We start from the raw sequence: 14,520 nt of genomic DNA, 5'->3' as shown, positions 1-14,520 counted from the left end.
GTCGTCTTCAGCGATGAGAGTCGCTTTTGCCTTGGTGCCAATGATGGTCGTATGCGTGTTTGGCGCCGTGCAGGTGAGCGCCACAATCAGGACTGCATACGACCGAGGCACACAGGGCCAACACCCGGCATCATGGTGTGGGGAGCGATCTCCTACACTGGCCGTACACACACTGGTGATCGTCGAGGGGACACTGAATAGTGCACGGTACATCCAAACCGTCATCGAACCCATCGTTCTACCATTCCTAGACCGGCAAGGGAACTTGCTGTTCCAACAGGACAATGCACGTCCGCATGTATCCCGTGCCACCCAACGTACTCTAGAAGGTGTAAGTCAACTACCCTGGCCAGCAAGATCTCCGGATCTGTCCCCCATTGAGCATGTTTGGGACTGGATGAAGCGTCGTCTCACGCGGTCTGCACGTCCAGCACGAACGCTGGTCCAACTGAGGCGCCAGGTGGAAATGGCATGGCAAGCCGTTCCACAGGACTACATCCAGCATCTCTACGATCGTCTCCATGGGAGAATAGCAGCCTGCATTGCTGCGAAAGGTGGATATACACTGTACTAGTGCCGACATTGTGCATGCTCTGTTGCCTGTGTCTATGTGCCTGTGGTTCTGTCAGTGTGATCATGTGATGTATCTGATCCCAGGAATGTGTCAATAAAGTTTCCCCTTCCTGGGACAATGAATTTACGGTGTTCTTATTTCAATTTCCAGGGGTGTATGATGGTGAAATATGATCAAAGAGTCGAACATTACAGGTACAACGAACACAGGCATTCATAACCAGTTCCAGGTGCCGTCAGCTTTCATGAGAAAGGCCTTGCAAAATTACATCGCCATAATCAATAATTGTGAGTGTAAGTGTTTGTATATGTTTCTTTTTCAGGTCAAGAGGGAAGAGGTTTTCATATTTTTGTAGGGTGTGGAGAGATGCTAATGCCTTCTTGCACATTGGAGTTATGTGATCAGCCCAGTTCAGAGTTTCATCTTACTCCCATACTCTTTGCTGAAGGAGAGAAGTTGATATTTGTTCCATTTAGGGTTAAAGATGGTATGGATTCCCGATATTTCGGGCCAGTGACCCTAGAATGACTAAGCAGTATCGCTTGGGTTTTGGATGGGTTGACCTTTAACCGTATATCCTGCGCCCATTTTGATGGTGCACACAGCTCGGTACCTAGGTTCTCGATAGCTGTCTTCAGGTTTATTGGTTTTGCACTTAGATACCACTAGAGATCATCAGCGCACATGCAATGGTTCTAATGATGAGTAACAACAGTAATATGATAAGAGATAGATAAAAATGGAAGTAAGACGGTAAATTAACTGTCTGAATCAGAGCTCTGTGAGACTAGGAAAATAATAGTGAAATAACGCACCGTAGTGGTACTGGAAGTACGAGAATTGAACAGAAAAGTTTTAGTTAGTACTAAAAGTAAACATAAACAAACAAACAACAATTTAAGGAAAGTATTATAAAAATAAATAGTTTCTTTACAAAATAATGATACAAAAATAAACACACAAGCTATATGGGGTACAACTCTGCGCGAAATCCAGCCGTAGTTGCGAGTTACGTAGACCAGTTGCCATTTTTAGGGGTACACAAGAACGTGCCGGACCAGGGAGATGAAGTCCATTACTATTGTTGAATCTGAGGATGTTAAGAGTTGGCCCTACTGATGAATTTGATTGTTGTTTGTGAAAGGTTCTTACATCCGTATTCATATTGATAATGTGAAAAGATGTACTTTGGATATACTAATGAAATACGCTTACTTTTAAAGTATAGCAAGAATCTACCTTCAAACAGTGTTCACTGCATAGCTCAAAACTTTAAGATGCAATAACCTTTGTGTTTCCTGTCAGATTTATTTCATAGGGCACGACACATTCTCAAACTCAAGTAATCAACTGTATAAAAACCAGAACTTTTGGAATTTTTCCCTTTTTCGATAAATTTTTGCGGATGTCCATCATTGAGTTCTATCCCGAATCCGGTCACAAATCTGCCTGGAAACAACTTCCTCCTTTAATTTTTAAACAACACAGCACATAGCTGGGAAGACATTTATTCTCATTTTTTGTGAGACCACTTACGAACATAAGTTCAGAAACACTCCAGACCGCTATAAAAATCGCCAATTGATAATCCTCTTATTATTATTACATTTTAAAAACGCTCTGCATCGCATCTTAATGAAAAAAGAAAATCATAATTTCTTTGAAAAAGAAGGCATTTGTTTTGTTTCTCTTTAGACTCTAAAAAATTTACATACGATTTCGAAACGTAGCTTTCCTTTCCACAGTTTGCGAAACAAATTTCTCGATGGCATCCCTAAGATTAATTTTCGCATTGGTGAACATGGAGGAGAAGTTACTGGGTGGGTCTCGTCTGTGTAATTGTTGATCTGAGTCAAATTTTAAGTCGACGAAAGGCCCTGAATGATCGCTACGAGGATACTGACTATACTGAAACTGTCTAAATCGGAATTATCAGCCAATTAACTTCCTGAAAAACTCCTTTAACCATTCCCCAGATATGTAACTGGGATAGGTTAGGGACACGCAAGTCGCCGAAGTAGCGTCCCCAATGGACAGACTTTCACCAGACTGTTGAGCCACCGAAATTATTATTACCATACTATGTTCAAAATTTTTCTTACAAAGAAGGATACATTGTACGTTTGAACAGCAATCTTAATGGTCGCATAACCGTAATGGTCGAGCTGTGGATGAGCATGTACAAGTTGAAGTGTGCTGTGTGTGTACTCGAAGCAACTCTTTCAAACGTCATGCAGATGGAAGATTTGTTTGGGAGGACGTAACAAATCTTTCATCAGGATGTGATAATCGCTTTGGATGCCCTTGATTGTACCTTCGATCAGTCTTATCCAGAAAGAAATAAAGAGTTTCAAAGCTGTCATAATTCCGCAAAATCGAGATTCTTTATTTGTTGCACAATGAAGCATTAAAGGAATATGGAAAGGTCCTCTTTCTGCACCGGCGTTGAAATACATGTTTCTGAAGTTCGAATTAACTGGATATTTGGGAAATACTCCTGGGAGAAGCTGACAGCCAATTGTACCATGAATTGTGGAAGTAGTTATTATTGCCATGGCTGAGACTGTCGGACGCAACGTGCCACCTTCAAGCGGTGAACGAGCTGTGTCACGACTACTCAACATTCCGTAGTGCACCGCTCGAAAATAACTGCGAACAAATTGTGAAATGGTGTATCCGGTGCGGTTCCAGGCTGACGTGGATGCAGATGGTCGTCACAATGAGCAGCGTTTGTAATCTGGAAAGTAAACACAGCGCGCGGTTAACACATGTTACCCTCTTATATGGAAATTAAAATGTTTCTTTCAATGGTTTACTTATTATTTCTCTTCCGAATGTCCTTACAAATGATTCCACAAAGTTTCGTTGTCCCACGGTCACTCGTTTTTCATGGGGGCTCTCTCAACTAGCGACAGTTTAATTACAGCGACCTTAGAGAAGTCATTTACTACTTGACAATGACTAGACTCGTTCGTTCAAACCACAGATAGGCTCTCCACAGAATTTTACACAATACAATCTGAGGAGATGATGTTGAATCGTGCGGGAAAAGAGCCATCAATTAGCATACACCAAGTTGCCTGTAAAATGCACAGTTCGAATTCATTGTAGGAGGAGAAGTTGTAGCCGTGCCATACAAACCGTATAGAAGCAATGGGGTTAAATGTTTTTGACCTCAGAGTTCAGTTCTGTCAATGGATCGTGTAGTAAAGCAAACACTGCGACTGGTCCTCATCTGTTTGAACTGTTGACATGAATTTAAGCTATTGCTATGTAGTGTTAGATGCTTATGTCAATGTAAGACTAAATATTCATTTCCGAACTTTAGTGCCTTATTTCAAAATACTCACTTTACGATCTTCTGTACAATGTTGACAGTACAGGTTTGGAACGTACTGCGTGAATCACAGCGATACGGTTTGGAGTTTTATGTCGGTAAAGGACACTGGAAGCAAAGTGTCTGTTGAAGTGTGTGAACATTCACAGTGATAACTTAAGCATAAAATTAAAAAACCCAGGAATCGTGGATAACTCTAAAACAAAAACATCTGTACTGTATGTTTTTAGCTCCTTCGCAACTTTAAGCTTCTGGATACTTGTTCCCAGTTCATTAATTTAATACAGTAGCTCATGTCTAGGACCACAGAGAAATGAGTGTATAAAATATCTGTACACCACAAAATTCACATACGAAACACTGGCAACATTGTAGGGTGAATTAGTGAGCATGTTTTCTCTATTTCAAGAAATATTGATAACGATCAGCATGCCTTCTACGGAAGGGTTTTCGGTTTTGTTGCATATGTTTCTTTCGTTGCCGTACGAACTGAAATCATATTGTGACGCAAGACCTGCTTTCATTTTCTTAACCATCAAGGCCTGTCAATTTATTCTGCATTTTTTACATTATGCGAACTGTGTATATTTTTTTCTCTTTTGCGGCTAGTTTTTTGTTCGTTCCCTATAACAGAATTTTTAAGGTTGACAACGATTTGTGCCCTACTTTCGTCTAAATCCTTTTTTCTCTAAGTCATTCTGTAGTATGTAATATAATAATGACTATCATATGTTGACCTATGTGTTTTTTCATTTCATTGTAACAAGTATCTAAAATATAATCGGACTCTTCACATACAAAGCTGTAAACTGACACACAGTGTTCTGTCACCAAATGCTCAAATGCAGACGGTCACACAACGAACATACATTGATACAAGCAGCGAAAACATACAGTTAACCATAAATCTGTTGCTTTTGTACAGATGAGGTATTGCAATAAATCAGTGCTTGATTTTTGACGGTACCTAAGACGAAAAAAAATTAGAACTGCAGACTTTAAGAAGTGATACTTATGATGCCGTTGAAGTAACTTAAAAGAAATTCGTATTGACACCTTTAAAATGCCCACAAAAATTTTAAAATAACGTTTTAAAACGTCTGAATTTCGAAAACAGCACCTGGAAGGTGCTGTTTTACAAATCAAGTACTGCAGTAAACGCAAAAAATAACTGAATTCCGGCTCTGATTTCACATAAGATAATCTGTTACAACTACTGCAAAAATTTATTTTGATCAGTAGCACAGTAGCCTTCTGTTTAAGTGGTGTCCTGCTTCTGAAAGTGTTATCTGCTGACTACTTGAAGGGCATTTGTTTACCGTGAACGCCGTCTGCAGAGCACGATCGTAGCTACGTGAAACGTAAACACTGTAACGAAAGGAACTTCGTGGTGTTACCTTAACAGCTACAAATAACTTACTAGTACTGTGTGAAATGGATTTTTAAAGCTTTTAAACATAGATTCTTGTATTAATGGAAAACGTAAATGCTGAACGCTATCGCTATACTTGTACTGCGAGGTTTTGCGCAGCCGGGAAAAGTCTCTCAGAACACGAAACGCAAGTATCCACATAACAAATAGAACTTTCCCGCCGGCGGTTTGAATCCTCCTTCGGGTAAGGGTGTGTGTGTTGTTCTTAGCATAAGTTAGTTTAAGTTGGTTTAAGCAGTGTGTAAGTCTAGAGACGATGACCTCAGCAGTTTGGTCTCTTAGGAATTCACACACATTTGAGCATTTTAACAAATAAAATAATATCAAAACCGCAATGCTGTCAAGGCTTGTTTACACTTTACTTATCGTTTTCCTGCGGCTTCTCTAAACAAGAAAGAGAGAAGTCGTGACATTTTCTTAAACACTGGTGCCGACTGTTTCCTCCCACAACCTTGTCCATCGGGAGCGTATGTTCTTTTCCAAATGAATTCTAGATTGTAACCCTTACTCCTCTTAGTGAAGACTGATTTCCGTCCATTTTGCTCATCTTCCGTGGACGCACCATCGATTTGGACACTGTCGTTGTAGGGACACTTACCTTGGTGGTTTTATTATGCTGATAGCAGACAGTGAAAAATATACTCGCTTCAATATATTTTATGCTGAGCGCAGTCGACAGTAAAAGGTAGAACCTGATTTCGTCAGCATCCGATCGTTGCTCAACTATGTCGGTACATTTTACTGTTGGCTGTATAATATGCGCTGTTTGGGAAAAAGTATCCGGATATCTCGCGCCACCGCTACGGTCGCAGGTTCGAATCCTGCCTCGGGCATGCTGTGTGATGTCCTTAGGTTAGTTAGGTTTAAGTAGTTCTAAGTTCTAGGGGACTGATGACCTCAGAAGTTAAGTCCCGTAGTGCTCAGAGCCATTTGAACCATTTTTTGAACCGGATACCTATCAGTGGACATTAATACGGGGTGTGTCCACCCTGCACCCTTATGACGACCTGATCTCTGCTGGGGAGACTTTCAGTGAAGTGTCTTAACGTCCGTGGGGGAATGGCAGTCAATTCTTCTTCAAGAGCCAAAACCAGAGAAAGTTGGACGCTGAGGTCTGGAGCGAAGTTGACGTTCCAGCTCATCCCAAAGGCGTTTCATAGGGTTCAGGTCAGGCCTCTGGGCAGTCTACTCAATTTCAGGAATGTTGTTTTCCACAAACCACTGCCTCGCAGATGCTGCTTTATGAGAGGCTGCACTGTCACGCTGATGTCTCCGAACTGTTCCTCTATTGTACACAATACACAATGCTATAAAATGTGTTCATATCCTTCTGTATTCAGCGTTTTCTTAAACGCAATAAGAGGACTACTCCCCCATACCGTAACACCACCTCCTCCGCACTTCACTGATGGCACTAGACATGATGTCAGGTAAAGTTCTCCAGGCACTCGCCAGATTCAAGCTCTTCCGTCGGATTGCCACGAGGTATAGCGTGATTCACCACTCCAAAATTCAGTCATCCACCGTATAGAGGTGTCGCTCCTTACAGTACCTCAAACATCACTTAGCACTGACTACAAAGTTTGTGGCTTACGAGGAGACGATCGATCGTTGTACCACACTCTTTTTAATTCACTACGCGCAGTCATTGTTCTACACTCATGCTCGTAAATTAAGGATAATGCTGATAAATGGTGAAACAACGCTCTGGTGGGCGGTTTGCGGGTTTAAATCACCTCAGGGTATGACGATGCGGTGCATTTGATCTGCGGCCGTCGCACGGTGGCGCTTGCAGCAGTCCACATACGCAGAGGTGTGTTGGTGCATGTCAGAGTACGGTGCAGCGAGTAAGTGTGCAGACGTTTTCAGACGTGATAATGGTGACTGTGTGTTCAAAATGGCTCAAAGAACACATACTGATGACGTTACGAGGGGTAGAATACTAGAGCAACTGGAGGCTGGTCAAACACAGCAGGTAGTAGCACGGGCCCTCCGTGTGCCACAAAGTGTGATCTCAAGATTATGGCAACGATTCCAGCAGACAGGAAACGCCTCCAGGCGCTACAGTACGGGACGTCCACAGTGTACAACACCACAAGGAGACCAATATCTCACCATCAGTGCCCGCAGACGGCCGTGGAGTACTGCGTTTAGCCTTGCTCGGGACCTTACCGCCGCCACTGGAACAGTTGTCTCCAGACATACAGTCTACAGACGGCTGAACAGACATGGTTTATTAACTAGGAGACCTGCAAGGTGCATTCCACTGACACTTGGTCACAGGAGAGCCCGTAAAGCCCGGTGTCAAGAACACAGTACATAGTCATTGGAACAGTGGTCCCAGGTTATGTTCACGGATGAGTCCAGGTATAGTGCGAACAGTGATTCTCGCCGGGTTTTCATGTGGCGTGAACCAGGAACCAGATACCAACCCCTTAATGTCCTTGAAAGGGACCTGTATGGAGGTCGTGGTTTGATGGTGTGGGGTGGTATTATGATTGGTACACGTCTTTGACAGAGGACCTGTAACAGGTCAGGTGTATCGGGACTTCATTTTGCACCAGTATACCCGCCTTTTCAGGAGTGCAGTGGGTCCCACCACCCTCCTGATGGATGATAAGGCAAGGCCCCACCGAGCTGCCATCGTGGAGGAGTACCTTGAAACAAAAGATATCAGGCGAATGGAGTGGCCTGCCTGTTCTCCAGACCTATGCCCCATCGAGCACATCTGAGATACTCTCCGTCGACGTATCGCTGCACTCCTTCAAACCCCTAGGACACTTCAGGAGCTCCGACAGGCACTGGTGCAAGAATGGGAGGCTATACCCCAGCAGCTGCTCGACCACCTGATCCAGAGTATGCCAACCCGTTGTGCGGCCTGTGTGCGTGTGCATGGTGATCATATCCCATACTGATGTGGCACATGCGCAGGAAACAGTGGCATTTTGTAGCACATATGTTTCGGGACCGTTTTCTCACCTTATCACCAATACTGTGGGTTTGTGTGTGTTCCCTATGTGCCTATGCTATTAGCTTCAGTTTTGTGCAGAGCCACGTTGTGTGGCACCACATTTTGCAATTATCCTTAATTTACGAGCATGAGTGTAGTTGGATTGCTGCTAGGATTCCTTCCGCTGATTTGATGTGATTTTTTACAGCCACCCTTTGCAATACTCGACAGTCCCTGTCCGTTAGTACATAATGTCTACACGGTCTTCGTTTAGATGCGGTTGTTCCTTCACGTTTCCTTTTCACAATCACATTACCACCAGTCGACGTGGACAGACTTAGAAGGGTTGACATGTTCCTGATGGATTTGTTATTCAGATGATGTACAAAGATTAGCGTATGTTCGAAATAAAGAGTTCTCCACACCGACTGTTACGACTCCTTTACTGATGACACACTACTCGCCGCCTCCTTTTATAGTCGAGACAAGTCGAGACGTAGGGACACACTACAGGCTGGTCTGCGGGGAGCAGGAGGGGAAAGAAACATTAATTGAACAGCGCGCGGCAGACATATTCGTACGCAAAGATAACGGCCGGCTGCGGTGGCCGGGAATCGAACCTGGATCAACTGCTTGGAAGGCAACTATACTCACCATTACACCCGCCTCTCGTGTCGTCTAATAGTCATTTACGCAATAAGGGGTGTCCGGATTATTTTGGTCAGATAGCGTATTATGCTATTGCCAGCAGCGACGCAGGATGGCTTTAATTAAGTTTCACGCCGCAGTAACAGTGTTGCCATATAGGTTACTGTAAATGGTTTTATGATATCTGAAGATGATTCGATGATCGGAGCCGGTTGTAAATAAAGAATTATTTTATCAGCATCTTTTGGCAGTGTGGAAATATGACTACTCACGAACACACGCAACTATCTGGGCTCCAGTAAATTTACCGTCACTGGAGGCCAGACAAGTGTCCCGATTTCGCTAAGCTGCCACCCACCGCAACGTGAACACACCGCCAAAAGTACTGGTGCTGAAGACATTATTCTTTAATTTCTATCAGAAACCACAGGCACAGCGAAGGAGTAGTCGTTGTTACCACTTCGCAACAGTGCTGTATGGCCAGGTAGTAGGTGTTTTTATTCCTATGATAACAATCTGCTGTTGTGCGTCACGGTTACTGACTGTTGCGTGGAGGCCCCGGCTTCAGTTGAGGTCCTCTCGAAACTGTTGCCCAGTATCTGATTTCTGTCACGTCGCGAGCAGGAGCTTAACGCACAGGCGAAAGTAAAACAAAAAACTCTACTTTCTCCAAGCAAAAGCTTCGAAGTCTTTAACTAAATGCGTATCTGAACGTAACGTAAACTCCTTTAATCTTTCATTTTCTACAATACCACCCTCTTTTCATAGTCTGTTAACTTCCCTTGCTATGTTGCAACGGAGTAATGCTGATTTGCCAAATTCACATCCAGGATGATCCGGCTGCCCCTACCGATTAGTTTTACGCAACCCGCACTACGTCTGTATCAGGAACGGTATCCAGACGGGCGACAGCCACGTGATCGATATAAATTCCCTCTCAGAACTTTGGGGCATTGTTAGCAAACGGAATCATTCTGTAAAAAATACAAGTATGGATTGGCCATAAGTTACATGGTTTTTTGGATCAAGTTACACCGTACTTCATCCATTCTTATCCAAGTGTCTCAAGTCTTTCTTTCTGTAATTAGGGGTGTAGTCACACACGTTTTGGATGTCTTTGTAAGTTTATTACGTTTATTGTACTTAATCTTTCGTAAATGGTTCGGAAACGATGCCTTATACACTGCGTTACACTACTGGAAACAACGAAATTAACAGGAGATATCAGAACAGGAAACGTGGATGTAACAACTTCCCGCTATACAGGGTGAGTCACTAACTATTGTCACCATAGAATAAAGTATGATAGTAGCTGAAAAGTTTGTGGGACAAATGTTGCATGGTACAACGGGGGCCATAATATGATGTTGGTTTTTTGTTGCTAGGTGGGGTCACGTCGGAGATATGAAGGTCAAATCTGTTTTCTTAAATGGGATGCTACAGTTTGGTACTTATTTTCTGACAGCGGCTATCGAGACGAATCCAGTGATGTGTAACAGTAAGGTCTTTGAAGGTCAACGAAGATCACAAAGGCGGCATGAACGTCCATTTACAAATTGGTATCAATGCAGTGCTGCAATCTTCTTATCAAGGGCTGAGTAGTATTCCTTATCACATGGCACTTATCGAAGCACATGCTCTGACAATTCTCTCTCGCATATCTTCAGGTGTAGTTGGAACGTCTTAATAAACAAAGTTTTTTTACGAATCCCCACAAGAAAAAATTCAGAGGCGTCAAGGCTGGCGAACGAGTCGGCCACGACACATCTCCTCCGCGTCCAATCCATTATGATTTCGTTAACTAACGTTCGCCCAAAGCTCTGAGAGGGAACATATATCGATTACGTAGCTGTTGCCTGTCTGCATTCCGTTCCTGATACATAGTTTGGGTTGCATGAAATGAGTCGGTAGGGGCAGCTGAATCACCTTGTAAAAGACTGTTTCTCAGTGATATAAGCAATAAGCTGGCCTGTGCTGTGTTTGTGCTGAGTTCTTTATTCTTGATTTTACTCCAAATCTGCTTACAGGAAGCGAGGTGCATCTTACTTACATAACTGTGATGATTTAACAGCTACACGCGTGTAATTAGCATTAAAATTCATCACTCAGTACACAGTGTGTCTAGGAGAAATGGTTAGTATTAAGTGATATGACAGGAACGGTCATTTGAAGCAAAAACATCTAGTAAACACGATTTCTAAAATACATACCTTAAGAGCTATGAGCACTTGTTCAGTAGAAGAAATGAATTTTTCAGTAGCACAGATGAACAACTGCTCATAGAATTTTAGAGCCCATATTTACTAGATTTTTTTGCTTCGAACGATCGCTTCTATGTCATCTTTGAGGACTGACCATTCCTCCTGTGACACTCTGTATAGCTGTGTTGCGACAGTTATTCTCATGTGCCAAATGTATATGAACTTTAGTCTGATGCATGCGTACACGCTAAGCGAATCAAAAATAAATCTCTAATTTATTCATAAAGTCCTTGCTACTAGCAGTGCTACTCTGATAGGAGGATGAACAATAAAGTTATATCATTGTCACAAATTCATATGCTTTGAAATACCTTGTCTTCTCGACGCACTTGCAAATAAAAAGGCATACTCAATACAAACAGTATTTTATTCTGGTAAATTAGGAATTGCAGATGCAATGTGATAAACTCCGAAGCAATAACAGATTTACAGTTTGAAACTTGCAGCTAACTGTTGCTATTGTTGAAAATGTAAAGAATACTTGAAAAATGGAATATAGATCAGCACATTTAGGACATCGACATAGCGTACAATTTATTTTGCATGTTTTCGTATGACATTTTACTATAAATAACTTGTAATGGACAAAGTTTTCAGTTAATCGAAACTTGATATACTTGTTAGAGGGTGTTATCCGCGATGTTTATTTATACAAAATAGACTTATTTTTTGTCTGTCAATCGTTGTATTTTTTCTTATTTCATGAGCCGTTTTGGACAATTCCACCGATCTTCAGATCATTTCTCACAGATAAAGAGCCTTAATAAAACTGTCAGGTTTGCTGTCGTAAGACGCGACTAAAACCAATGGACATATGACGTTAGGTAGCTCTTGTCGACATTACTTACGGAAAGTGCCTGTATAAAAAGGATAAAGGAACATGAGCAGTCAGTTTATGAACTGTGATATTACTGCAGTTCTCCGTTGCACGGATTTTGCTCTAGCTTGGACAAGTGTACTTTTACCGTCCTGTACTTGCAGCTGACCACTTGAAAACGCAGTAGTGGGGTTTAGATATATTCAATAGTAAAAGTGTTGTCGTTAAAAAAGTCTCATTTTTCAGTTTGCTTTTAGTAAAGAACGCTGGCATTCAGAGGTCTAAAGACGAAACAGGAGGTATTTTGTTACATCCACAATGAACCTTCCATTCTGCAACGGAGTATGCACTGTTACGAAACCTCCTGGTAGATTAAAACTGCCCGCATCTCGTGGTCGTGCGGTAGCGTTCTCGCTTCCCACGCCCGGGTTCCCGGGTTCGATTCCCGGCGGGGTCAGGGATTTTCTCTGCCTCGTGATGGCTGGGTGTTGTGTGCTGTCCTTAGGTTAGTTAGGTTTAAGTAGTTCTAAGTTCTAGGGGACTTATGACCACAGCAGTTGAGTCCCATAGTGCTCAGAGCCATTTGAACCATTTTTAGATTAAAACTGTATCTCGGAAGCTTGCCTTTTGCGAGCAAGGTGAGATATCCATGCACGAGGCACGGTGTGCCGTCACAGCCCTATTTCTGCCAGTAGCCAGGACATTGCCCGCCAAGGGCAAGGTGCTGGGTTCGAGTCCCGATCAGGAACACATTTTCAATTTGCCAGACAGATTCATTGTTGTTATTGTTGAGAACAACTACTTCCAATCAGAAACAAATAATTCTAGATTTCAGTGGATGTAAAATGAACCTTGAAACCGGTGCTCGCAAGTTACAGTGTGAGGAGTTGCTTATTCCGGCTTGACACGTACTGTGTAAAGTTATGTAAGTACGTTTGGCAGTGCGCCGCCAACAGGTGCGCGAGTGAGTGCTGGAAAAGTGACGGTGCGAAGGCGTGAGACCGTCGTCATTGCATGCAAGTGGACGTACCTCGGGCAGGCGCTCGGTGCGGTCCATCTGGTGCGGGCTCGTGGGCGTCGCAGTATGCACTGATGGGAGTGCGGGCCACTAGCCGTCCCCAGCCCCCCACACGCGGCCCCCTGCTGGCCGACTGTTGGCTGCTTGTCCGAGGTCAGCCGGCGCCCACATGTCGTCGCTGTCAGGATGGGCAGAAATCGCAGGACTCCAGTAGCTGTTTCTGTGGCCATTACCAGCTAACGTCCCTGATGCCTGGTGAATCGTTAAGAAATCGCTACCATTGTAATGGCGATAGTCTGCTGCTCTCGTACGGTGACTTGCAGGTCGGGGTAGCGCTTAATTTTCTGAAACTCGGATGAAGATAGGTGGACTCGGCAGGCAATGAAGGCACTTTTCGAGAGGCAGCATTACCATACTCGTCTGTAGTAACAGGGAGAAACTGCGTACAAGCTTCAGTGTTAGATACAACAAAATTTTCGCACGTATCTTGCGGTGTAACCACCTTGCTGGGGATAAATGATGTCGACAGAAAATAATTCAAAGTAAACCTCTTTACGAAACATTTTATCAACAGTAGTTGAAAGGAATGTTCGTAAACTTGGGTGGTTGTAACTCAGTTTGTTCAAAGTAATAAACGTTGTCCAGAACTCATCTTCGTTTCAGTCCTTCACTGCAGATGACTCCCCTGTAGGTTTCTTAAGTGAAAACGGGCCAGAGAACACCACGGTTCTCCAAAGACGTAAAAAGTTAGTGTTTCAGGTGTACAGTTAATTACGTCACACAGTGCTGCACAAGATCTTCGTCGTACTGGCCTTTCCACACTGCTAATTACAATTACAGAAGTTCGATGAGGATAGAAGTTGATACTTACAACAAATGTTAGTGCTTACAATCGAAATGTTCGGCGTAAGATACAAAGACAGTTACAGTTATCTTGCTTTCATAGAAAAAAACAGAAATGATACAGATAATTAGACTGAAACTACATTATCCTAAATATTCCTACCATGTTTCCTGTTTCAAATACATCTATATCTACATCTACGTGATTGCTATTCACAATAAAGTGGCTGGCAGAGGGTTCAATGAACCACCTTCAAGCTGTCGCTCTACCGTTCCACTCTCGAACGGCACGCGGGAAAAACGAGCACTTAAATTTTTCTGTGCGAGCCCTGATTTGTCTTATTTTATGATGATGATCATTTCTCCCTATGTAGGTGGGTGGCAACAGATTGTTTTCACAATCGGAGGAGAAAACTGGTGATTGAAATTTCATGAGAAGATCCCGTCCCAACGGAAAACGCCTTTGTTTTAATGATTGCCACTCCAATTCACGTATCATGTCTGTGACACTATCTCCCCTATTTCGCGATAATACAAAACGACCTGCCCTTCTTTGTACTTTTTCGATGTCATCCGTCAGTCCCACCTGATGCGGATCCCACACCGCACATCAATACTCCAGAATAGGGCGGACAAGCGT

General features: G+C 43.0%; 1 protein-coding gene across 1 annotated transcript in view; it reads right to left on the bottom strand.

Annotated features, from left to right (window-relative positions):
* LOC126190973 (sodium- and chloride-dependent glycine transporter 1-like) overlaps window positions 1-13,149 on the bottom strand; it is a 139,618-nt gene extending 126,469 nt beyond the window's left edge. The window contains exon 1 of the mRNA XM_049931642.1: window positions 13,050-13,149. Within this exon, the coding sequence (XP_049787599.1) occupies window positions 13,050-13,076 (27 nt within the window). The 5' untranslated portion in view covers window positions 13,077-13,149. The remainder of the gene's footprint in view (window positions 1-13,049) is intronic.
* Between the last annotated feature and the right edge of the window lie 1,371 nt (window positions 13,150-14,520).

Source organism: Schistocerca cancellata, chromosome 6 (assembly GCF_023864275.1).
Source record: "Schistocerca cancellata isolate TAMUIC-IGC-003103 chromosome 6, iqSchCanc2.1, whole genome shotgun sequence".
Taxonomy (NCBI): Eukaryota; Metazoa; Arthropoda; class Insecta; order Orthoptera; family Acrididae; genus Schistocerca; species Schistocerca cancellata.
The sequence above is the reverse complement of the archived record's forward strand: the minus strand, read 5'-3'. Positions and strand labels throughout refer to the sequence as shown.